This window comes from Myotis davidii, unplaced genomic scaffold (assembly GCF_000327345.1).
Source record: "Myotis davidii unplaced genomic scaffold, ASM32734v1 scaffold238, whole genome shotgun sequence".
NCBI classification, from domain to species: Eukaryota; Metazoa; Chordata; class Mammalia; order Chiroptera; family Vespertilionidae; genus Myotis; species Myotis davidii.
Window position 1 is genome coordinate 1,167,104 of NW_006293779.1, and position 27,491 is coordinate 1,194,594.

Here is a 27,491-nt window from a genome sequence, read left to right on the forward strand (position 1 = left end):
AGAAACTGTCAACAACATCTGAGTTTGGAAACAAAGAACCATAACCAAATAGGCCATTAGAATTTTAAGGCTGGAATGGGGCCTCCAAGGTCCTCGGACACAACCTTGATGGAAATGAGTCTACTGACAGGGAGCTCACTCTCCGCTAAGTGGGCCCATGCGGTTACGGGCAGTTCCTAGCAAGCGCTCTTCCTTCTGGAGCTGAAGTGTAGCCTCACAGTCGGCTGCACCCACAAGTCCTACTTCAGCGGCCCAGGACTCAGTCTAATGCCTCCTCCACACGGTAGGCCTTCAAGTTCACAAAGATAACTGCCACATAAACAAAGAAGGCTGCAGTTAGAGGGACGTGAAGACACCAGCCCGGGTGGGTCCTCTTCACTTTACAATAGAAAACAATTCCTCCGGAGGAGAGATACCACCCGTTCTTTTCCAATGTTTTTTTCCGAGGCCATTTCTTCTGCATGCACCGGTGCTTCTAACAAACACAGGAGGTCAGGACCCACAATCTGAGGTGGGGAGAGACCCTTGTGGCCAGTCTTCCAACACCTTACAACATGGTGTGCAGTAACCTTCCTCTCAAAGGCCAAATAGTAACTATGTCAGGGTTCCGGGCCTGAAGGACTCTTGCAACTATTCAGTGCTGCAGTGGTCATAGGAAAGCAGCCTGTCAGAAACAATATGTAAATGAGTGGGGGGCAGCTGCATTCCAATAAAACTTTATTGAAAGAAACAGTTTGCCAACTCCTGCTTTAAATGCTTAGATGACATTCAAACTTTTCTACGACTGTATCTCAGAGATTTTACAAACGACAACAGAATTCAGATCTGACGATCAGTTTTATTTCTTTACAGTAGCACACACACAAAAAGAAATCAGCCTACACTCTAAGCTGTTAAACGATGCTTAACAAATATCTTGAGAATAGTTTGTGTGTGTGAAGCCCAAGGATAAAAAGAGACAACATAGTCCCACTTCAAAAGAATATAAACATATTTTTTCTGGCTCTGGGTTCAATAACGAAATGAGAAGTGGTGTGCCAACTATTTTGTCTTCTCTGGCATTAACTCGTGGCACCTGCCCTGCAGATGCTCGCCTCGGCACCTAAATTATGCTCCCTCCGGCAACCGAAGACATCCAACAAAAGCAAGCGCTTTGTCGTCATTCCCAATTCACCTCCCAGCTCCAGTAGTCCCTAACAGGCACTTGAGATTCTCTGAGCCTATTGTTTTTAAAAACTGATTATATTTCTTTGCCAAAAAAAAAAAAAATTGGCTTAGAATCATCTGGATTTTCAAAAAGGCAGAGACAGTTTCATATGACTTAATTCTGAAATTTTACAATGTTCACATCTCCTTGGAAGCAGAAGACATGTTTTATGTCATATTTCTCCTTGTGTTTTACAAGAATTCTGGTATAAAGGAATCTAATTCTAAAACAGACCCTTGGATCCTCAGCGGGTGCTCCTGTGTCTGCAAGCTTTTATTTATTCATTAGAAATGACTTGAGTCAACCTCAAAATCAGCGTTGAAGCACAACTGTTGGACACTCAATTGTCCTTCACAGCTTTAAGAGGATCTCCATAAACATTAAGTGGGTCAGGAAATACACTTTCCTATCCACACTCCTTTCAAATCATTTCCACATATCTAGGGTATCGTGTAAAGAGAGTCTGAATTATTTGTGTGGGTGGGTTGTTTCTTTTTCAGGTGCCTTTAAAATGCTTTATTTGGGGAACTCTCAAAACTAAGTTAACACAGCTCAGAGTTTCAGATGCCTCAGTGACAAGCTGAGACAACGCGCCTCACCTCTCAAGAGTTCTGTGAGGATTGAGTGACAGTGGCCTTTCCTACGGAGGCCACTTGGTCCCTAAGAGGCCTCTTCCTCAAATGCCTTGACTAAGTGAAAACTTGTGGACCCCTGGGGCCTTGCATGGAGCACGTTCCAAATAAACATGAAATAAATGAAGTGACCCAAAGGATGACTGGACAACCCCACAGAGGGGGGCCTCACGGATGCGGGGGGCATTCTGGTAAACAGCTCTGAAGCCCACAGTCACACGGGTGGCAGAAGACCATCCCAAGGGGCACCTATGGGCTGACTAAGGATCGCACACCTGAGAAGCAAGAGGCAGGCCGGTCAGGAGTTAACAGGGGGTTGTGGGCACAGCTTTCACGTGCTCGGTCCCTCCGACCAAAAAGAAAAAAATGTAATTTTCAGATCCCCGTCGGTCCACCGGCCCCAGAATTGTGAAGCAAGCACTTTCAGACCGTGGGCTTTGAGGCCTGGCTAGGAACACAGATTGCCTGGAGCCACGGAGCACCTCCACGGGGCCTCCGAGTCAGTCAGTCCGTCAAGACACTCGAGAGTCAACATCCTGTCTGCAGCTTCTGCCAGGCCCTGTGTGAGTTTATACCTCCGAGAAGAGGCGCTGGCACCCGGGGGAAGGCAAACCACAGATATTCCGAGTGAATGGCGACAGGGATGGGAGAGAAGCCGATACCCTTTCCATATTAAAAAAAAAAAAAAAAAAAAAGCTTTCATTGCTGCTTCCCAATCATTAATGAGGGGGAAGAATTCAAAAATGCGAGTCTTGTTCCCGACAAATGGACTTCGGGCTAGAAAAGAGCACAGCTGCCCTCTTTCAGTCGTTAGACTAGGATGTGACCAAAAGCCACGGCAGCCAAAGAAATAAACAGAACAAGTTCAAGACTCACATCAGATGTCGGGAACGAATACCATCTCCCCTGCATGCAGCCAGAATGCTGCGACCCACAGCACATGACACGCATCCAACGCACACGGGGGGACCCACCAGCACGGGCGATGTCCTGGGGAGGCAGACGCAGCCTCGCTGTGAGGACAAGCCACCGCCCAGCCCATGACCGAAGCCAGTCCCAGGAGACCCCGGCGCTGATGCAGTGACAGAAACAAGGCTAATAGCTAATTCTCCCACTTGCAGTCCGTTGCTTGCCCGAAGGCCAAAAATTCTTTGAAGGACAAATCATCAGCGTATTAAATAATGCTTAGAATAACAGGGCTTGATTGTTCGGCTCTCCAGGCTTACGTAACTCCTCCTGAACTGGTAAAATAATGCCCACAGAATACTCTGTGTTCCTCGAGAAAGGTGCTACGTAAAGAGAAATTTATATCAAGTCTGTGACTTCATCAGATTGCCCTAGTCCTGGAAAACCCTCCAAGAGGGAACTCAGAGGGGATGTCTCGTTCTGATGTGGGCGCTTCTTCAGCTAAGCATCTAGAGTTACAATCCAACACCATCTCTTGAGTTTTTCCAAGGAGAAGTAACTAAACAAAGAGGGACACAGATAAACAGTTGCTACATTGGTGATATAAGTGAAAACATCTGAGCTTCCTCCGCCTCTCAAGTCTCCCTTAATATTCACTAAAGGCAACTGTATGTCAGATATTCATCTCTCCCTTTCCCATACACACGTGATTTCCTTCCATTTTTATACTGTAAGGAGACAGACCTATAGAGAAGCCAACAAGGAGAGCCTGTTAAATCATTTCACATAAGAATAAATTTTTGGACCCATTCTGAGTTTCCGAAAGAATTGCTTATTGTTTATCAAAAGCAAGGGTTAAATGAATACCATGTTTGAAAATGTAAATACAGGCCAAAAATACCCACTTGGGCAGAAATGCAGACACTACCTAGTCATGCACAGTCATGCATGGCCTTGCTTACTGTTTCAGAGAAAACAGAAATTATAGAAAGTAGAAATTACATGCTATAATGCCCTGGTTCCCACTTTTCAAAAATACCCCACCTCCCATTGTCCCCATTCCACTCCATTGCTGATAATGCTCTATTTCTGTTCCCTTTACAGAAAAGCTCCTCAAAAGAGCTGCTCTACTGGCTCTCTCTACTACCTCCCCTCCTAGTCTCACTTGAACCTGCTGCAATCAAGTTCTCCCTGTCAATGCTTCACCAAAGCCACCCATCTGAAGTGGTCTTCGTATTGCCAAAGCCAATGGCAAATTCTCTGGCTCTTTCTTACTCAAACTTTCAGCCTCTCTGACAGGAGAACACGGCTTCATAGAATACTCTTTCTACACTTTGCTCCTACCTCGAGGACCACTGCTCCTCATGATGTTACCCAGGGAGGGTTCCAGAGCTCAATCTTTATGGATTTGGCAATACCATCTACAGACTTCTGTAGAGAAAGTGTGTAAGTATTGCCTGGACCACCTCTCCCTTGTGTGTATGCATGTGTGCACATGAGTACTGAAGGTGTGTGTGCGTGTGTGTGTCCAAGAACCCAACTAGTCAACTGCTTATGGAACTTTGCTGAGTAGATGTCTAATGTCTCATGTACCCAAATCCACACCTGTTCTTTGGCAAGTCTTCCAGCTCAGAAAATGGCAAGTCAATTCTCGACCTTGTGTCACCAAAGACTCAACACAGCAGCAAATCCTATTTAGCTCTATTTCCAGAAGTTGACAATTTCTCAGCACCTCCATGACAACACTGGTGGAATCTACCATCATCCTTTGTCTTGATTATTTCGATGGTCTCCTACCTGGACTTCCTGCTTCTACCTTTCCCCTCCTATAGTTTATTCTCCACTCAGCACTCAATGCATCCTTTTTAAATGTAGGTCAGTTAGATCATGACACTCCTCCCTTCAGTGGTTCCCGCTCTAAATCAGAATACAAGCCAATGACCTAGGAGGCCCTCCACAACTGTGACCTCCCTGACCTCATCTGCTACACCCCTCTCCACTCTGGCTTCCTTGCTATTCTTCAAATATTGAGCACACCCCTGTTTCGGGCCTTTGCCCTTGCTGTCCCGTATGCCTAGAATACTCTTCCCCACATATACACAGCTTCTTCCATCAACTCCTCAAAGACTTCTCCAGAATGTCACCTTATTAAGAGGCCTTTCCTAACTACCTGGCATGAAACTGCAACACTCCCACATTTCTATCCCTCAAACCCTGCTTTACATTTCCTATCCTATATAATAAAAGGCTGATATGCAAATCGACCAAATGGCAGAATGACTGGTCGCTATGATGCGCACTGACCACCAAGGGGCAGACGCTCAATACAGGAGCTGCCCCCTTGCGGTCAGTACTGGGAGTACCACTCAGCCAGAAGCCAGGCTCATGGCTGGTGAGCACAGCAGCAGTGGCAGGAGCCTCTCCCACCTCCGCAGCAGCACTAAGGACCCCTTGGGGGATGTCTGACTGCCGGCGCGAGGGCGCAGGCCAGGCTGAGGGACCCTTTCCCCCCAGTGCACGAATGTCGTGCACCGGGCCTCTAGTTTAGTATATACTTTAGTAAATACTTTATATATGTGGTGTTTGATTATTGTCACCAGAATACAAACTCCAGAAGTGTCCTGGTCACTACTATATACCCAACATGTGTCATAAGTAAGTGCTCAAGAAATAATTGAATGAATGAACAAACTTCACTGACAGGAAGCTAAATAACAGTATGTGTCTATAGGGTAATTGTTAGCAGTGTTAAAAAAAAAAAAAAGAAAACACACCAAGGAACACTCCTATACACCTTTAGCCTCCAAATACCCCTGTTACATGCTATATTTGTCAGAGATAAATGTTTCAGCCATAGAAGTTTCAGGTCAAGGGAAAGCACAGTTCTTGTTAATCAGGAAACTCTGCAATTATTACAAGATACATTTTCCCCCAAATCATTAAAATGTTACCCCCAAATGGCAAATGATATAAAAAAGTAAAAATTTTCAATTAATCATGCCAATGAGAGCATAACTGAGTAAACAACAGGAAACAGAAATTTCTCAAACACTTTTCAATAGCAAAATAGACAATTATTTGCTCCCAGAATTTCACAACATATGCAAAAAATCAAACTGACAAATGATGGAAATTTCCTTTAATTCTATAAATAAAATTTATGATGTGTCAACAGTTGAGTTTATAATAAACATATTTGTGATTTACTAAGTATCCACTTTCTTTGTTAGGCAAAAAGCAACTAAGAAATTAAAAACACTATGACCCAGACTCTGGGATCTGATATAAATTATCACCAGGCCATAAAAACCAGCAAGGAAGAGAAATACACTTTGATTCTCAGCTTGGGGAGATTGGCTGAATGACTAGCATGGATCCAGCAATAGACACCGTAGATTTCATCCCCAATTTCCACTTACTTCAGGAGTTTGGCCTAATCTCCTGTTTCTCATTTAATCTTTGTTGTGCCTTGACTCGGGATTTTAGAACTAAGATTTTCACCTAAAAATCACATTTTCTCGCCTTTAGTCTTGTCCTGCATCCAGACACCCATGCTGCCCCAGCAGGACTTTAAAAAGCTCACCTTGTGACTATGGGATTTTATCTTTCCTTTTTTCCTCGGAGTTTTCCCCCTTTAAATACCAATCATTGTAAGTTCTCTTCTCTAAAAATATTTTTTAAAGGTCCTATTTTTATCCCGGGAACAAAATCAAATATCTTTGAAGGTATAATATATTTTACAGTCAAAAGACTAATCGTAGTTTACTTACCCAGCAGAATCTGACCCAGTGTTTGGAGAAAGAAAATACAGTTGGTAATAAAAGTGAAGAACTAGAAAAACAAACCAATGGCTTTAGGGCATTTTCATTTTCTGACCTCTTTTCTAAGGTATTTTCCTTTAACATCCTAGACGCTGACGGGGTTCAACTGTCTAGGCCTACTTCAGTGTGTGGACGAGGAACAGCCAGGAACAAGCTGTGGACTGCAGTCCGAGGAAAGAGGTGACAGCCTTGCTGAAGGCACCACAAGTAGAGGCAGCGACAGGGACAGTTCTGGGGGGGGGGGGGGGGGCTGCAACTCTGGGTACCAGGCTGTCCCACAGTGATGTCTCCCACATGACTTTAAAACCTTCCCTGTCTGGGACAACATATCTGGAACTCTCTCCTCTGCTCCTAATTCTGAAACCCAGAGAACCTACTGTTGCCCTCCCATCCTGAATGAACCATGGCGTCTGAAATGTTGTGATAAAGAGTTGAAGAGCACAGCCGGTGTGGCTCAGTTGGTTGAGCAGTGTCCCATGCACCTAGAGAGGTTGCTGGTTCAATTACCAGTCAGGGCATATGCTAGGTTTCAGGCTCAATCCCCAGTAGGGGGCGTGCAGGAGATAGCCCATCCATGTTTCCCTTTCACTGATGTTTCTCTCTCTCTCTTCTTCTCCCTTCCTCTCTAACGTCAATAAAAACATTTTTTTAAAAAGAGTTGAAGAAACACATTCCCGGGACAATAGGACTTAAATCAGTTCATAGCTTAAAAGGTAGCTAAGAAGAAAGTCAGGGAGGGTGAGGGAGCTCACTGCACCTGTTTTCTCAGTTCTGAGTTGACAATGCAATCTTCTGCCTTGATCTAGAATGCTAGCAATTATGGGAACCACACTAGGAGAGGGTTAAATGAGTTTGCTAAGGGATGTTTTCTGTTCGTTTTTTAGCCCTCAACATTCAAGATGTTACTCTTTGTTCGTGCCTCCCAAGGGAGCAATACTACTAAAAAGATGCACTTTTCATGTGAAAATTTCCACCTCCCTTAAGAACCTACACCATTTCTTGCAGCAGCACAGCTTCTGATGCTACACTGTGGCCATGCGGGGGAGAGGCTTAAGTACAACCCACAAGGGGAGGACATCACTAGTGTCCCTGAGTGAACAGAACAAGTTACAGAGCAGTAAACACACACCTGTCTTCCATCTCTAAGACTCATGCAACCTGGCTTGTTTGCATGGGCGCCTCACAGGGAAAGCGCATTAGATGTGCTTCACATGACTCACATTTTCTGTCCCTTCATTTGGAACTGAATTAGGATTTATTTATCCCCACATTTGTTGTTTTCCCAAAGAGACGTGATGGAGGCATTTGTTATCCGTCTATCACTCAGCATTTCCATAAATAACTTCTGTTTATCTGTATGTGGAGAAGCAAGTCTGACTGCAAGGACAGATATCTATTGAGCGATGTGTTTACCAAGGAACACATTTCATGACTTAGTCACAAGCTTGATGAAGTGGGGGCCATTTCTCTTTGGGGTCCCAGAATCTCTATTCTGCAAGCTTGGATATCCCCGATTCTGTAATTCTAAATTCACAGATTTCAAAATGCCAGTTTTCTTCCATATAATTAATTGCTTCACCAGATCAAATTGGAGAGTTGTTTTGAAAGTTTCGAAATGTTCACTTCTTCAACTTCCTTAGTGCCACTTAAGAATTAGGATTCCATAGAGCCTATATTTCTCTGACAAATATTTCTTGCAAAATCAACCTCCTTCAAAAAAAGTTAGGATCCTCCTCCATCTAGACCCAATGGAGCCTCACCTCCTACAGCAGTGATGGCGAACCTAAGACACGCGTGACAGAGGTGACACACGAACTCATTTTTTGGTTGATTTTTCTGTGTTAAATGGCATTTAAATATATAAAATAAATTTCAAAAATATAAGTCTTTGTTTTACCATGGTTGCAAATATCAAAAAATTTCTATATGTGACACAGCACCAGAAAAACCTTAAGTTAGGGTTTTTCAAAATGCTGACACGCCGAGCTCAAAAGGTTCACCATCACTGGCCTACAGCATCCCCCATGGAAAGCCAAGGCATTCGCCAGGCAGGACGGGCCAACAGTCCTCACTCACGCACCTACTTCCGTCACATACAGCTTCTACTCCTAGGAAACCTTTCCTCCTTTTCTCTCCACCTTCCATCCTTTTGACCCAACTGAACTCCCCCTTCCCTCCATGATTTTCAGCACACAGGCATGCCCAAACATGACAACCTCCCCCGCCCCACATCTTTACCTGGCCCTGCACATACTTCTGTTTATGAACATACGTCTACTTCTCCAACCTCCCCTCGGCTTCACTCAAACCAAGGAAAACGGTTCACATTTTTATCCTCCTTTCCTTTTCATAACATACATGTCACCTGGTGAGTCTCTTTCTCTGACAAGGGGAAAGAACATGTGGCGAGGGCTGAGGGACACAGGAAAGAATGAGGGGGAGGAAATGAAGGTAAGTGACCCGAGGTAGTAGGAGCTCGGGCTGGGAAGCCAGCGCAATTCCATTGTCTGAGGGAAAAGCAGAGAAGTGACCTGTCAGGCACAAAACTTTAACAAAGGTGAATGCCCCATTATCTTCACAAGGGAACCTGGGAGTTTCTCTCTTACACTAAAGGCAGACATAAGGACGAAAGTGGCCTTTTACAGCTTACAAAATTTAAATTCTGCTTGAAGGGGAAAAAAAGTCAAGAGACAGGGCAGAGAGGGAGGTGAAACCTGCTCCCTGGACCAGCATTCTGAGTCACTACGGCTGCAGCTCAGAAGTAGACACCCCGATGTGTCTCTCAGGGAGTCCAGTTCTTTCTCATAAGCAACCACAATCCAGAGCAAACCAAAATACCATTTGAATGCATTTTATTTTAAGTGGCACTAAGGAAGTTGAAGATGAGAACATTTCGCAACTTCCAAAAGAACTCTCCAATTTGATCTGGTGAAGCAATTAATTATATGGAAGAAAACTGGCATTTTGAAATCTGTGAAGTAATTTAGAATTATAGAATCGGGGATATCCAAGCTTGCAGAATACAGATTCTGTCTTTCTTTTTCCCTCCCAGCACACACGTCTCTCTGGCTCAGTTTTTAAATGGCCCTAACGTCTCTCCCCAAAGGATTACTGCCTAATTCAATAGATCTCATGATTAGGAAACATTTCGGTCTAAAAAATATCCCTTTTTCAAAATCATCCTATTATACCTAGCCATGCTCCAATATCATGTGATAAATAAAATTAAAAATGATTAGTTGGCCAATACGAAATGAATCACTGATGTGCAATTACGCATTATCAATCTTCCAGCTGTCATTTCATTCTTTTTAGGTTACTCATTTTCAACTTCCTCTTTTGCTTTTGACTCTCATCAAAATAGTGCCTCTCCAGTTGAATACTGGCAGTTTTAAAGTTCATCCACAATTTTTTTTAATACTTCTTTCTTAAGGAGGTGATGTGTACTTGCCTGCCCTTCAACATGGGCTGGTCTTAGTGACTCTTGTCTACAGGAATAGATTGAAGTAGAAGTGATGGTTTGTGACTTCAGAGAGCAGATCCTAAAAAGCCCTGCAGCTTTGGTCTTGTTCTCTCTCTCTATTTCTCTCTCCCTCTTGAATCACTCACTTTGGGGAAGGATAGCACCCATGCTGTGAAAGCCTGTGAAGAGGCCCATATGGCAATAAACCAGAAATCTCCTGCCAATGGCCATGTGAGTGAGCCATCTTGAAAGCAGATCGCCCAGCCCCAGTCAAACCTTCAGATGACCAAATGACGGCAGCCCCTGCTGCTACCCTGATGGCAACTGAGCCAGAAAAGATCCGAGCCAGAAGCAATCACCTAAGGTACTTCTGAATTCCTGAACCACAGAAACTGTCAGACATGTGTTGCTTTAAGACACTAAGGTTTGGAGTAATTTGTTACACAGCAGTAGACAAACTAACAAACACATACACACTCCTCTTCTCTGCTTTTCTTTATGGCCTACATTCTAGAAAACATAGAAGTAGAACTTACGGATCTTTCTAAATGCACAGAGCACTGCCTGCACGCGGTATGGACTCATGAAATGTGTACTGAGTGCCTGCTAAGCCACAGAGCTCAAAAGACACACCACAACCACGCACCTTACGCTCATGCCCACTTCACAGGCAGGGGCACTACAGAGGCTTTCCTCAGAAACTCGACCAAGGTCGTTTTGTTAGGAAATGGTAGAGCTGGGATTTCGATACAAGCCACTGTCCTTTTCTCACTACCCCAGTGCCTCTCCTACACTTTCAATGAGCATTACTATGAAAAATATATGGCACAAAGTACTTGAGAAGGCTGGGTTGAAGGAGAAAAGCACGCCGCCGGACTGAAATTGGACATTCCATGTGAGCAAGAACCCCTGAGACCTAAGAATGCTCTATTAAAAACCCAAATTGGTACGCAACCATAAATAAATAGCACATGAGGCCCTACTGAGCCCCAGTGCGGGCAGAACGACTCTCTAAGTGTTCGGAGATCTTAGGAACTGATGGAACTGACCCACCCACCCTCTGTCCATCTGCCAACCCACCCCAAGCTTTCTTAGAAGTGAGGGGGTGCGGACAGGGGGAAGAACTAAAAGGGGAGCGTAGAAACGAACTAAAGCAGCTGGGTTTTCCCTCTAAAAGGCAATCTTTGGTGCTCTGAGCTATCAGGATGCGCAGCTGTCAGAGGGAAGGGCACAAACAGAACATGTGTGAGCTGGGGTCTTAGGCTATAGCACACTGTGAGGGCTGCACATTGCCTCCGGGGATGGGATGGTGTTGTAAAGCTGTGCGCAGCATTAAGGGAGATAAAAGTCTCCAGAAAACCCAGGAACAGCCAGCCATAGGAGCCAGGCCTCATGAAGGATATATTTCAATTAACTGGGGAGACACTAAGAATCCAGAGTACTTTTAGCAATACATTGTATGGTGCCCTATCCCCAGCCCTTTTCAGAAAATGCTGACGAACTTCATTCTTGTACCCAACATTAACATGATACAAAGCTTCTCTCTGGCCGGTTTTACTTGGTTTTCCATTTCTGTTTTAGCTGCTTAATGTTCAACTCTAATCTACAAATCCCTTGAGAGTCTCTGATGAATCTCATTTCATCAATACCATCTCTGGTGGCATTGCTCTTCTACCAGGTCTCCTAGAGGCAGCTGACCAGCTCAGATAGATTTTATTGAGTCAAGTATCTACACCCCGCCCCTATTTTTGAGGTCCACTGTGGCAAGAATAGCATTTTTTTTTACCTGTAGGTATCCTTTCTGATTAAAACAGTATCATCTACTCGACTGAAACTAACAACTGACTTGTCCAGACTGTTTTAAAAAGTAAATTTTCTCCCTGGCTGATAAGGCAATCTAAGAAAAGCTGCAGATGTCAAAGGAGTTAGCACGGCAGCAGACTGGATCCAGGCCTTTTTCGTGGTAGAAGGAAGAATGCAACTACACAAGGCCCTTTAAAGCTCAGAGCTGGGCCTGAGCCCAGCATACATATAATCCTATGTATGCACACATATAATCCTAACCAATGGACACAGAAAACAGGAGGGTAAGGGCATGAGTGGGGGGGGGGGAGAGGCAATGGGGGGGTAAGGACACATATGTAATATCTTAATCAATAAAGAAATTTAAAAAAAATAAATTTTAAAGAGCTGGTAGACTGTCACTCCGCCCACACTCCAGTGGTCAAAGCAAGTCACATGGCCAAGGTCAAAGTCAAAGTCAATGGGGTGAGAAAGTCCACTACACCCACAAGGAGGCCATGGCAAGAGGGAGGAGGGAAGAAACTTATGCATAAGTAAGTTCTGAATGTGTGGGAGCAAGAGCTCTGGTTTCTGCTGGATCTGAGGCAGGCGGTGCCATCACCAGATGCACCTGCAGCCATTAAGGGGCCTTCATGCAAACAACAGCTGCCAGGTCATGTGGTTCCAGACATCAATCCCACACAAGAAGCCCAGAGGCCAGCAACCCAGGGAATGGGAGCCTCCACCCTCTCACCTGCTCTACGGATGCTTTCCTTCCTCTCACCAAAGCTTTCTAAATCTGTTTCTAGGAGACAGGGATTTTCAAATAACGATGCGGTTTTTCACAAAAGCAACCGCTGCCTATTAAAATGTTTTCATTTAGTTAAAAAAAAAAAAAGCTGGATCCTTGAAAGTACAAACTCGTGAAATGCAGTTAGAACTACAAGTATTTTTCTCATGGATACTTGATACGTGGTTAAAAAAAGAAGTTCCCAACAGTGACTGTTTAAATAATACTCATAGTTATACATGAGCGAATGCATATGCATATGCGTGTATATATACATATACAGACATCAGCCGTACAAATGTGTATCTCTCTCAAGGTTTAATGTTTGCCTGTCAGAGAATTACTCAAATATAATGCTATTGCAAGCACCTCTTAGGAAAAAGGCTTTCCTCCCATGTATGAATGTCTGCTCCCTTCATGTGGGATAAAGGAGAATGGGGACAGCTGGGTTTCAGTTTAATTACATTTCAGTTTCACGAGGGGCTAATACGAGGTAAATATTGAAAAATACACAGAATTAACATCACAGACAATTGCAACAAATAGTCTTTCATTTTTCAATCCTCACCCAAGCACATTTTCATTGATTTTTAAAGAGAGAGAGGAAGAGAGAGAGAGAGAGAGAGAGAAACATCAATTGGTTGCCTCCAGCACACCCCCTGACCAGGGCCAGAGATCAAACTCAAACACAACCCAGGTATGTGCCCTTACTGGGAATTGAACCCAGGACCTCTCGGTGTACAGGACGATGCTCCTACCAACTGAGTCACACCGGCCAGGACCATTCTTTTTAAAGAAATGTTATATAAAAATATAAGAAAGGTACTGAGGTCTTTACCGCAAAGAGGGGGAGAGACAAACTCACCACAAGGCAGTCATTTTCAATGCTAAGAGGACACTTCAGTAAGGAGACTGACACACAAGAAGACATAGCATTCTACTTTCTCTTCAGAGCGTCTTGTGAGCAGTGTTTTGTTCAATCTTGTTTACTTTGAATCAAAACTATCATTTCAACTCCAATAGAGATTAATTCCCTAGAAACTATTTTCGCACTCAGAAGTAAAATCAAGTAAAACCCTCATTTCCTGGCCAAAAAAAATAGGCTGAGTAAGCACCATCTCTCTTCTCTTTCAAATGCAGATTTCCTCTTCCCAAAATGTTGCTCTGTAGGACCCCACCCCACCAGGCAACCTGTAAATTCATGTGTGTTATTTTTTCCCTAGAAATAGCACATTTTGATCACAGAATATTCTGGAGCCATACGGTGTTTATTTCTCAATATCCTGAACTCAGCCTCAACCCCCAGAAACATCCTTGGATTGGTTTATTTATGATGAAATCGTGGGCCCTTGGGATTAAAGCTTCTTTCTCTTGCACGAAAGGCTGCCCATTGGGGAATTTAGATTACATCACCCTTCACTCTAGGTTTCCCTCCACGGTTCTTTCCATATTGCTGGATAAGCTTCCTGGAAGTGTTTATAATCAATCCATGTCCACCGTCCCCAGCTATCTTAAACTGTGTGTGAGCAGTCAGGAGGCAGGGAGAGCGTTCATGTTCACATACCTTCCCAGACTGGGGTAGTATCAAACAGCTCCTGGTTAAAACATACCACCCACCTTCGCCTCCCAACTGAGGCACAGTGGCCATGAGAAGACCACACATGGAACTTTCTCTGCAATAGGTAATACCCTGTCCTTCAATGGAATCGGGATTCCTGAAGATATCACTTCAGCAAAACCCTGATGTTAACCTTTCCTGAATGCTTTATTTTTTTAAATATATTTTTATTGATTTCAGAGAGGAAGGGAGAGGGAAATAGAGAGAAAAACATCAATGATGAGAGAGAATCATTGATCAGCTGCCTCCTGCATGCCCCCTACTAGAGATCAAGCCCAAAACCCGGGCATGTGCCCCGACCGGGAATGGAACTGTGACCTCCTGGTTCATAGGTCGACCACTGAACCACACTGGCCCAGCTTCCCGAATGCTTTCTTAATTGTTAGTTTGTACACAGTATCCTATGACGTTGCTGTCTAGATGAGTGTAAACCAACAGCGACTTAGCCAGGCATTACTAAAGCCTGGGTGATTTTCTGCTAGCCATCTTTCCTGCTAACATCCACACTGCCAAGAAGCTGGGAAACCAGCTCAAGGTTCCTGATTCCCACACAACAGTGTGTGGGTGACCCAGCAGCTTTAGGAACTTGTTGCTTTGGCGAAGGCAAAAGCACGGAGCTTTACCATCACTCCTTCTCTAAGGTGGTGTGTTTTCACACTTGATACTCCTCTTAGATGCTAAGTCACTTCCTTGTTAGTTGTCATCAGCTTCTTGTAAGATTGTTGCTGGAGGTACAACTTCCACTGCCACTTAGTACCCGGCTGGCTGGGGCCAATCCCGAAGACACATTCGTTCACACACCAGACGCTTAAGGTAGTGGGCATGCAGGGCGGGCGTCCAGAGCCGCAGAAGGTGTGTCTACGGAACACTCTCCTCCACTTTGTCCATCTGCAAAGCTTTGCCCTAACAGGGCTCCCGGCCAATCAGAAATGATCAGAGCCTGGCCGGCATGGCTCATTGGCTGAGCATCAACCTATGAACCAGGAGGTCATGGTTAGACTCCTGGTCAGGGCACATGCCTGGGTTTCAGGCTCGATCCCCAGTAGGTGGCATGCAGAAGGCAGTCAATCAATGATTGCCTCTCATCGTTGATGCTTCTATCTCTCTCTCCCTCTCCCTTCCCCTCTGAAATCACTAAAAATTTGGGTTTTTTAATAAATTATCAGAGAGGGCAACTCACAGGACTGGAGTTGCCAGCACACTTTTTCTTTCTTCACATGAGCTGTCCTATCACTCAGAGCCCAACTTTCAACATCCCAATGAGGTGAGGTGGTTCTTAGACTCTTCTTCACCACCGTTTTCAAACCGTTTCCTCTCTGAAGTGCTCCCTATTGCAGTTCATCCTGTGCAAAAGGATCTGGTCCCAGTTATTCTCATCTGTACTGATGACAGTTTCATTTGCCTTTACCCAGGTGCCACTCTAAGGTTTCTCCCCTCTTTCACAAAGGGTCAGTCAAGTGGAGGATGAATTTGGTCTTCCACACGCTGTGGCAACTTCTATCCCATGGTGGGTGGTCTGAATGCACTTGTGGGGATTCTGTAACTGGCATTGAGCACCCAGAGCCTTTAATCGATGTCTGCCGCCCCCTGGAAGTGGCAGGCATAAGCAGAACTGTCCAGGCCAAATACTGCCTGTATCTCCTAACCTTCAGATGTGTTTTGCCAATGCAAACATCTTAGATGTCTCCTCTAACCCTGTGCAGAACCACTCACTTCCCTCAATAGGGCATCCAGGAAGACAGACAGTTTTAGCGGTAACTATTTGCTGTACCAATTTGTAACCATAGAAAATCTTTACACCAGACACATGGACTTCCTTTTTTTTTCAAAGGGAAATACACCATTTGCCACACGAACCCCTGAGATGCTTTCATGCGTTATGCTTCTTGATGTTTGTGTGAACACAGCCTGAAGGCTGATACTGGCACATTCAACCACAGCATCATTCAAAATGTGAAGGAGGGTAGGGGGGTCTAGTGCCTAAAGGGTCCACATCTGGGACCATGGACGGTAGCCAGGCCAGAACTGGATGCCGGGACTTGGGCAACAAGCCTCTTTCTCACACTTGAGACCAGCTGTTCTATCTGCAAATGGAGGAGCCCCAGGACTCGTCACTGGGTGGAAGTGGAGCTGACTGGCCTACTGCAAGGACTGGGAGAGGTCAGCACAGACCATCGCATCCGGGGCTAAGATGTCACCTGTGGTCCCGGTGCGGGCAGAACAAGGTTTCCTGCCGTCAGAAGTGGCCTAATGGGGGCTCTGTACGTGATTCCTGCACCACGATGGCTGCTTAGTGGGGCAGAAAGATTATGTTTAACACTTTACGTAAAAATAAAGAGCGGGCTGGTGCCTACTCCTTTTTGTAATTTCACAATAGCATATGTTTGCAATGCCAGTCCTCAATCTCTTCTTATCTCATCATGTCTCAGCACAGCAGGAGGCAAACTGCATAGTTTTTTAAGAGGCTGACTTATATCTGTTTTAATAGCTTTAGGAAGGTAGTGTACAGAAGAGGACACCTGTTTTTTCTGACATTTAAAATTCCAGCTTTGCTGAATTGAAAGAACTAACATTTTGGACGATGACTTCAAAATATAGATAACCCATTTAAAAGCCAAGTCCATCTTGACAGGAAGACAACTGGAATTAGCAATGAGAAATCCCATTTAGAAAAGTATAAATTTCTAAATATTTACAAATATTAAAGTCATCAGATAAAAAGAGACGAAGCAGGTGAGGATTTAAATCAGAGTCCCCAGTCTGTTTGCTCTAGGACAGTGATAGCGAACCTATGACACGTGTGTCAGAGGTGACACACGAACTCATTTTGTTGGTTGATTTTTCTTTGATAAATGGCATTTCAATACATAAAATAAATATCAAAAATATAAGTCTTTGTTTTACTATGGTTGCAAAGATCAAAAAATGTCTCTATGTGACACAGCACCAGAGTTAAGTTAGGGGTTTTCAAAATGCTGACACACCGAGCTCAAAAGGTTCGCCATCACTGTTCTAGGACTTGGCCTCACCTGCAACCCAGCTGCCTGGGGAACCATGTTCGTTACGTGGATATTCCCGCTCATCCTTTATAAGGATCTCCTTTATAAGTAACTCTGCACTCAACCTCAGGAAGTTCTCCAGTACTTACAATCCTCATGATAAAAATGTCCTTCCACCGCAGTCTATAACAGAAATATAATTTTCTGGTTTTAACATTATCAAGCATTCCGCGGTATTTTTACTACAACAGCAGATAGTTCGATGTGGATACTTACTACTCTCAAGGTCTTTTTCTGGAGGGTTGTGCCAAACTAATCTCTTTACGCGTGAGTTAGTTGGGTTTGCTCCTGAGCATGTGGTATTCTAATAATCTCAATGGGCTATTTTCATAAGATTTGCCTTTCCAATGTCATCATGTCATTTCAACCTCTCTTCTTCCTCTGTGTTAAAAATGCTAAACCAGGCACAACAGCATTTGGCTTATGTCCTCAGTGCTTTCCTACACGTCACCAAGGAAGATACTGGATAAAGAAGACCTTTCTACCCCAGGCCATCCTTAGGACTTCTTTTCCGCATGACGTGGCATATAATTTGCCTCTGGATCGGGATTCTTTTGTGTCTAGATTCTCTGAGGATGTATGTTTCCAAGGTTCATTCACATTGTGGCATGTGTCGGCACTTTTTATGGTTGAATAGCCAATTATAGGATATACCACATTTTGTTCACCCATTATCAGTTGATGGGCATCTGGACTGTTCTTGCTTTTTGATGATTATAAATAACGCTGCTATACTGGTACACTTTTCGCTGCCTTCAAACTAAGTGGAGATATGTCTGAGACTTTTCAGAGTGAGGAGGGTGGGCTGCTGTGACAACAAAGAACAGTTGGTTATGGCTCAACTGTCATGCTCCAAGCACCAATCGGGTCCAAAACCTAGATATTTTCAGTAGACTGGGAGACTGTAAATCTCTAGGTCAGCAGTTGGCAAGCGACAACCCCTGAGCCAAGTCCTGCCAGCTGCCTGGTTTTTTAAAGCCTGCCAGCTAAGAATAATTTTTAGAGTCTTAAATGGTTACATTTTAAATAGTTATATAAGTACCTATATAAAACAACTTCGAGTTGTGTCTTGGCTCAGGAAGCCTGAAATATTCATTAGCAGGTCCTTTAAGAAAAAGTCTGTGGACCCCTGCTCTAGATGATACTCATGCCAATTAAATTCTGTTAAGACCAACGAATAAATAAAGTGCTAGAGATATCCAGCAATCAGAGAACACCCAACCCAGATGCCATGTTACCCAGGAAGTGCTGCAGAGGCTGGTGAAGACACAGAATCGAAGTAGGAAAAGCACACGTGGGACAGGGGTGGTGAGTTATGCCATCGGAACTCTGGGAAATTCCAATGACATTTACTCCTCACAACAGAGAACATCCCACCAGCAACTTGATATCTTGTGTCTCCCAATCCAGTCTGTTTTATCTGCAGAGTGTTAAAGTTAGCACTTTATTTAACACGTTTTGCTTTACTGAACCCATCATCCTCCATCCTCATCTTCTTCCTGCTTCTTCAGACCAATTCTCCTTCCTTTAGCCTACGGTGTCTACAGCAAATCCTTATTCACTTGGGCTTGGAGAGCTGCTGCCTCCTCCTATTATGAGCAGATTAAGTCACACAATGCTTACAGCCTGAGGAATACATCGTTATTACTGCTTGCAAGGTAGTATTATACCAACCCACTGGTAATTACTGTAGACCAGTGATGGCGACCCTATGACACGCGTGTCAGAGGTGACACGCAAACTCATTTTTGGGGTTGATTTTTCTTTGTTAAATGGCATTTCAATATATAAAATAAATATCAAAAATATAAGTCTTTGTTTTACTATGGTTGCAAAGATCAAAAAATGTCTATATGTGACACAGCACCAGAGTTAAGTTAGGGTTTTTCAAAATGCTAACACGCCGAGCTCAAAAGGTTCGCCATCACTGCTGTAGACCATGTTTTTTATCCCGCTTAAATGGGGAACACATTGTTTCTTTGCCAATCAAAATGTTTCTCTAGTCCCCAGAGCTTCTCACAGTAATGACAGTGGACTGTGAGGACACCCCAGACCCTCAGTTCCATCCCAAGATTCATCATGCCCACCGATTTTTCTAAAGAGTCAGAATTATCGACTCCTATTGTTGGACCTTCATATCCTTCAGTAAAAGGAGCTTGTCTGTTTGCATTTGGTCTGTTCTATGAAGATGAGAAAGAAGACAAAGTTTCTGCGCTTCCTCAGACTTCTCTCAATCTCCCCTTCTGTTACCTGGACAGTTTCTTGGGGGTTCCTTTTATCTCATGCAAAGGTAGATGTGGAGTTAAATGTGGGGGCACAATACTTTTCCATCTTAACTGTCACCCGTAACTTCTTTCTAGTATTAATCTTTCTATTGTCGTTCTTACTCAATTTTTCTACTTTATTTTATTTTTTATTCAGAGAGAAATGGAGATAGAAATGTCAATGATGACAGAAAATCACTGATCATGCCTCCTGCATGCCCCACACTGGAAATGGAGTCCGCAACCCGGGCATGTGCCCTGACCGGGACTCGAACCGTGACCGCCTGGTTCATAGGTCAACACTCAATCACTGAGCCACGCCGACCGGGCTCAATTTTGCTATTTTAGTATCCTAATAGTCCTGCCAAACTACCTCTTTTTAAAACTTTCCCATTAGCCCTCCAGTTCTCAGTAGAGTTCTGGTCTCAGCAAAAAATAGCCCTGTTTCCTTTCCTGGCCTCCGATATGGCTATTTGCAAGTTCCTGGGCCTTTTTATTGAACGGCCGCCAACTTTGAGGGGTGGGGAGGGGTTGAACAGAGAACTCCATCTTTGTGATCACATGTTAGTCTGAATTACTTTACCAGTTCCCAACTATAGAGAAACTACATTGAAACAGGATGGGTGGGAAATTTATGGGCCACACAGATAAGGAACACATCCTTCTAAAATATAATTTCATCTTTCAGAAGACAGTTGAACAAAACTTTGAGAGTTTAAAATATATACATACACACACAGTGGGAATTTTTCTTCCAATAACAAATCATAAGTAACAAACCAAAACCACAGTCTAGCCAGTGATTCTCAGACCACCTTTCCCCATACCTTCATGTAGCTATAAACTCTCTCCTTTATCAGTATGACCATTAGCTTTCAAAAACTCTCCCCATCACATTCTAATTTTGGAGAGCTTCTAAAAAATATGTGATCTATATGAGACCACAAGGAAATAAGATGTGCCTTTTTTTAAATTAAGATTAGAAAAACTCCATAGACACAGAACGGGGATATTAACAAAGCACGTAAGTCAAAGGATCTTTAGAAACAAGATGGACACATCTATTGTTTTGCACATGCCTTGGGAGTTTTCTTGGCTGAAGGGCAAGGAGATGAGCTACATGATTTCTCCATTCCTCCCTCTCTAAAATCCCCAGGGCTTCAGCCCAGAGTGGTTCAGTGCATCAAAAGGTTGCCGGTTCTATGCCCCGTAAGGGCACATACCTGGATTGTGCGTTCAATCTCTGGTCAGGGCATGTACGAAGGGCAACCAATCAATGTTTCTCTCTGACATTGATATTCTTTCTCTTTCTCTCTCTCTCCTCTCCTTCCTCTAAGTATGTCCTCAAGTGAGGATTAAAAAATAATATTAAAGCCGGCCAGTGTGACTCAGTTGGTTGAGCACCCTCCCATGTACCAGGAGTTCATCCATATGATTCCCAGTCAGGGCACATGCCCAGGTTGCAAGCTTTGATCCCCAGTAGAGGGAGTGCAGAAGGCAGCCAATTGATGTTTCTCTCTCATGGACGTTTCTTTCTCTACATATCCCTTCCTCTTTCTGAAATTAATAAAGACATACTTAAAATTATTATTTTCTGAAATTAATAAAAACACACTTAAAATAATAATTATTATTATTATTAATTAATTAAAATAAAATCTCCAGGGCCTGCTTTCTTCATCATCCCAATAAACCTCATCAAACTACTGCTCTGGGGGGGCGTGTAGGTTGGGGTCCCAGCCTCAGATCACTGAGCAGAATTTTCTCACATGAAGCAAAGTAGGATATACAAACCTTATATTAGATACTCTTTTTGTTAAGTGACCAATTCTGAGGGAAGAACCCATCATTTTATGAGTGACCAGTTCGGGGAGGTGGGATGGACTCAGGGAATCAAATCCACACAGATACAGACCTCTAAAGTGCCAAACAGTAGTACAAATTCTATCTCAGCTATTCTCGGGACTCTGGGTGGTGAAAAGCGGTCCTTTCCCACCTTACGACTGACATTCTCTTTCACAACGGATGGCCAGGCCATCTGTCAACGGGAGACCGAGCAGGAAGCTGCTGGAATGAGTGCGCACGTCCAGCCCCGGCCTTTGAATGGTCTGCGCCGCAATCCGGAACGTTTTCTGCAGATGCTGCCAGGAGACACTCTGTAATACCTAAACCGCAAATCATCACATTCCCCACCCTCGCAGCCAGGGCTCGTCCTTGAGCTCCCCACATGGTGCGAGATTCACCACGCTGGCCGCTGATACAATGGCTCCTTACAAATCCAGAGGAAAACCTGCCATGCCATCTGCTTGATACACTACAACATGGACCCCCAAAGAGGACAATACCCACTGTAGGTGGGTATTGAGAATAACGCGGGCATATCACACGTCTCACGAGGAACGCATCCTGGCCAGCTTCCTACATATTTTATCAATGTAAACACGGCAGGCATATAACTGCGTCTAAAATTAGAACACATGTGCCTCAGACATGGGACCATCTTGCAGGAACGGAATTACAGGCCACTTCAGACTCTTTTCCGACAGCCAAGCAAACTGCCTTTCCTCTGAATAAGAAAACAGTGCTGCTGTCTGGTTGTTTTAGGAACCAATGTGGGTTTATTTAAGTGATTTTAAAATTTTATCTACTGTGACACATTCAAGCCATCGAAACCAAAGTGTTTTCAGACGAGGCTACTATAACTTAGAGAGATGATTGGCTGGACGATACTCACACTGAAAAGGTGCAGCTACTTGATCCGGCCCGTATCTTAAAGGGAACGAACCTTCAGTGGACTGCTCTCCCGAGATCACCTTCTGGGCTGCAAAGTACTTAGGCTTGAGCACGTATTCCTGGGTCTGGCCGTGATGAATCACCACATTCTGGGAGGACAGGGGTGTCACTCTGGGGAGAAACAAAGTGAGGACAGGAAATAAATAACGGGTATTTTAAAAAGCGAGTAAGAATAAGAAGTTCGTTCAACTTAGACAGGAATATAAATTCCATTCCAGGCTCAATTTTTCCTTCACATACTGTAGCTGGACATTGACAGCATCCAAGGAATTAACAGCTTGCCCTTGGAAACCTCCAATTTAACAGGGACTCTGCCTGACCAGTCGAGAAGATTTAGGACAAACGGGCCACCGCCGGTGGATTCTAAGGGAGGATTCAGAGCACGGCTACCAGAAGCCTCCATGCAAAACACATGGCATTTGTAAATAATAAAAAGACATGCATGGCCAGGCACATATACAAAAAGGCGTGTTTTCTGTAAACCGATAAATAAGTAGGCAGTGTTGAAAATGGGAAGAGAATAAAGGCGGACTAGAATACAGAAAAAGGGTTATGTAAGAAATCTTAAGAAGGAGTTTGGCGAAACTAAACAATGGGAATCTGTACCACACACAGTGGGCCTTCCTGACACTAGAAGGGAAGCGGGGCAATCACACCCAGCCTCACTGTCCTGATCTGAACCACAGACTCTGCCACACAGGGCTAAGGGGGAACATGCTTGTAACAATGGGAACACACAAAACTGCAAAAAATGTAAATGATCTTTTGAAGTATAAGGGATGATGATGACAGGAAAAACAGACACTCGTTCTATATAGTTAACATTTAAATATTTTATGCTGTTTCTCATAATGATTAAAACTGTACTATTCGGGTTCAACATTTTATAATTACCAGTTTCTAAGAACAATAAGAATGACTAATCATAATCGCATTATTTCTTCAATATGAGTCAAGATCTCCGGGGATGCCTGAACACAATTACTGTGTTTTCACCCTCCTGGCCCAACCCTTTATTTTCTATGACAGTTCTCTTCTGCTGCATGTAACATATACTTTAAAATAATAAGCTTCACCCAGCTTTAGTCATTCCCTGAGAGACAGAGCTGAAATCATTAGCTAAGTAAGACTAATAAATAATGAAGAATATGTAGAAGATATACCAACTGATTCCAGAAAAGGGCTGAATTGCTACTAAAATTGTATGGGCAGAGCATTTTAGCAGCAGACGGGGCCTTTGGAAGGAAACCTGCCTGCTCTCTGGTGTAATCTTAAATTTTATTGACTGTGGCACATTAAAGTCAACTAAACTGAACAAAATTTTTCCAAACTGCGATATTCTAACTGAGGAAAATGGTTCACAGAGCTATTCTCACACTGATAAGTTACCCCGAAAGTCTCAAGGTTGTCCCAAATGAGGGGCTCTAAGCCAGAGGAAGAAACGACACCAAGGCAGGTCAGTATGAAAGGTGAATTGTCCATCCACCAAAAACACCACCACACAGTGTCTCATCAAAAGCAGTAACTGAGTCCAAAGTAAACTCTTTCTACTTGAGTTATTCCAGTTGGGGCTGATACATGAGCTATTCAGGGGGACAAGGTACCCATGAGAAATGGAGGAAGAAAAGGAAGTTGGGGCCCTCAAATGGTTAGAGCATCATCCCAATATGCCAAGTTGCGGGTTCTACCCCCTGTCAAGGTACATCCATGGATAAATCAATGAATACATAAATAAATGGAACAACAAATCAGTATGTCTCTCTCTCCCTTCTTTTCTCTTTCTAAAATCAATCAATCAATTTTAAAAAAAAAAGAAGAAGAAGAAGCTGGGATTGAGAGTGCCTCTGTATTAACTAGTGATCTAGATCTAGCACTTTTTTTAGGAATTTCTTTATTCTTCAACAGTTTGCAGAGGAACTTTAAATATAAAATAACATCCTTGGCAATCTGTTCAACTCATAAACAAACTTTGGGAGCATTTTCATAAATAAAAAAATCATAAATGCTACTTAAACCGCTATAGCCATTCAAATTGCTTTCAGGAAGTCTCCTCTATGATCTGGTTTGGTATTAAGAAACAGTACTGCCCTGGCCAATGTGGCTCTGTTGGTGGGGCATTGTCCCATGCACCTAAAGGTTGCCGGTTTGATTCCTGGTTAGGGCACATGCTGGGGTAGAAGGTCCCTTACACTATCATCATTTTTTAAATTCCTTTTTATGTTTTCTGCTCTGGATGTTTTCTTCTACTGTGTCTTCCAAATCACTGGTTCAATCCTCTGCTTCATCCGAGCTACTATTTATTCCTTCTAGTGTATTCTTCATTTCAGATACTGTATTCTTCTTTTTTTTCTGGTGTCCTTTTTCATGCTTGCTATCTTTGTTGAAGTTCTCACTGAAGTTCCTTGAACATCCTTATAACCATTTTTTTAACTATATATCTGGTAAATTACTTGCCTCCATTTCATTTACCTATTTTTCTAGAGATTTCTCCTATTTCTTCATTTGGGAGATGTTTCTTTGTCTCCCCATTTGTGTTGCTTCTTTGTGTTGGTTTCTTCTCTGACTCCTAGTCTTGGTAGAATGGCCTTATATAGCAGGTGTTGTGTGGGACCCAGTGGCATAGTCTCCTTAATCACCTAAGATGGGAGTTCTAGGAATGTCCCTTATGTGGGTTAATGTGGGCCCTCCTGTGGTAATTGAGTCTTGATCTCTACTGGCCTATTCCTGTGTGGGGTCGCCCCTCAGGCTGGCTGGCTGTGGGGATTGATCGGCCCATACCTCAGTGTACAAGCTGTTTGCAGGTGCTAACTAAGGAAACGGAATTTGCCTCAGTAGGGTCTGGTGCCTGCCAAGATTTCGCACTGGATATGCCACTTGGGAAGTTTAACTGGATCCTGCTCTGATGTTGTCTGAAGCTGGCCACTGGGTATGTTGGTTCTGAGGCCTCTTGGGGTGGACTCTGGTGCCGGCCAATGTCAGATGCTGCCTGTGACTGGCCCTGGGCAACCTGTTTGAAGCTACAAAGTGATCCACAGTTTGTGGATGCCTCTGCTGGGCCTCGGAGTGCAGGAAAGACCAAGTTGCACACCAAGGCCAGCTTTAACCAGCACCAGGCCCAGGGGCAGGTCAGCAAAAGTCCCAAGGCACCCCAATTTCAGCCTCCACCTGTCTCCACAGGCCGACTGCCTGTTAGGCTCAACCACTGCAACAGCCTCTGGTGGCACTAGAGTTGCATGAGGTAGGTTCTCAGTGAGTCACTGTGTAGGGGCAAGTGGTGTTCACCAGATAGATCACAGGTTCAAACTCATCGTCAGTGCTGGGTCTGAGGCCACTCAGCAAACGTCCCAGGGCATTCCAGGTGTAACTACCACCCGCTGGTCTCAGGGAGCTGTCAGGGTGAAGCCAGCAGCGTTTATCAGGCCCAAACAGACCAAGATTTGGCCGTGTGAAGGGAGGCTCTGCACTGCTCAGGCATGTGAGGTAAAAATCGTCCCCTGCTCTAGCTGGTTTTCTCAGTGGTTAAAGCATCGGCCCTTGGACTGAAGGGCTGTGGGTTCGATTCCAGTCAAGGGCACATACCTTGATCCCCAGTAAGCAAGCTCGATCCCCAGTTCCAGTCGGGTGCATGTGAAAGGCAATCAATTAATGTGTCTCTCTCAGATCAATGTTTCTCTCTGTGTTTCTCCCCCTCCCTTCCATTCAATGGGGGGTTGGGAGGGGAATTGGCCCCCATCTTAGAGCCACACAACTCACTCTGTCCCAGATTCTGCAGGAGTGGGGAAGGTGGGGCTGCCAGGAGCCTGTAGAATAGAGCTAGCAGATCTCCCTTGAGAGGGAGGTGCCTATCAGGTTTATAGGAAAGTGGAGGGAATATCCTCTGCCCCAAAGCCACATAAACTCAGTAACTGAGACTGCCCAGACCTCTACACCCAGACCCAGGCAGCTGACTCCTTGGTAGGGTGTGAGCTCCTCAGGGTGGGGCAACAGAGAGTCCAGAGGATAGAGCTATTGTATTTCCCCAAGCTCATGCCCTATGGAAGGGAGTGCTCACAGTGGTTGCCCCCTCAGCTTTCTCCCCTGAGCCACAAACTCCAGTCTCTCTTCTAACAATTCTAGTCCACTCTACCCTCCCTCTGCCAGAGCCCAGGATAAGTGGCTGTGAATGAGATTGTGTGTGTTGACCCTCTTTGAGGGTGCCTGTGTCTCTAGCAGACTCCATCTCTCCCTGGTAGATAAAATCCCCACAAATTTTCACAGCCAGATGTTATGTGGGCGCCACTTCCTGGCTCTAGGCTTGCAGTTGAGACCCCATGATTCTCTGGGGGAAACCCCACAGCTGAGATATCTCTCTGGAATCCCTGCCATGGGAGCGGAGCCAGCCCTATTTGCATCTCCGCCCCTCCTACCAGTCTCAGTGTGGCTTCTTCTGTAATTCCTTGGTGGTAAGACTTATTTTCGGTGAGTCTTCAGTTGGCAGTTCAGTTTGATTGCTCTATATTTCAGTTGTAATTCCAGTTTGGACATGAGAGGAGGTGAGAGGAGGTGAGTGTAACATCCACCTCCTCCACTGCCATCTCGATCTCTAGCTCCTTTCAATCCTTTGGTCTCAGGAAAACCCTGGATTTTCCCAGACTCAATGCCACGAAGAGCACACCCCTCCCTTTGTCACTAGATTAATGACTTAAATTACTAAAAGCCTTCACACTGTAAACACTTTTGTTTCAATGATGTAAGTGTTGTTTTGAACTTTAAGTGTGTTTGGTTGGGATGGAGTAGAAAGTGAAACAGCTGGATCCATCTGGTGGGGTTGATAAGAACCACAAGTCTATTCTGTTAACCTCGAGACAATGGGAAGCCCTCTGTCTCATCTCAGGGGCAACTGCCACCCCAGCGATGCTGTCACCCTGTCCCTGTGCTGCTGGCACCTGCTAGGAGAAGGACAGGCTCACTCCTGTTCAGAAGAGGACCATCCAGCATCCCAGGAGACCTTGGGGCTGCTACACCACTTCCTGCTCCCACCACAGCCACGTAGGTGAGACTGCAAGGTCTTCCTTTTAGCTGAGGCCCCCCCCTTCTCTCCCCTCTGAATCAAGGAAATGAGAGGCAGCAAGAAATGAGCTGAAAGCATATGTCCATACAAGCTCCTTTTCCCTCCA

The 27,491-nt window shown here is 44.3% G+C and overlaps 1 protein-coding gene across 1 annotated transcript in view; it reads right to left on the reverse strand.

Moving 5' to 3' along the window:
- Window positions 1-235: 235 nt before the first annotated feature.
- The window catches only part of LOC107183702 (latent-transforming growth factor beta-binding protein 1-like), a 130,141-nt gene continuing 102,885 nt past the window's right edge, over window positions 236-27,491 (reverse strand). The window contains exons 3-4 of the mRNA XM_015566330.1: window positions 22,277-22,446; window positions 236-309 (exon numbers count right to left, since the gene is read on the reverse strand). Of these exons, the coding sequence (XP_015421816.1) occupies window positions 260-309; window positions 22,277-22,446 (220 nt within the window). The 3' untranslated portion in view covers window positions 236-259. The remainder of the gene's footprint in view (window positions 310-22,276; window positions 22,447-27,491) is intronic.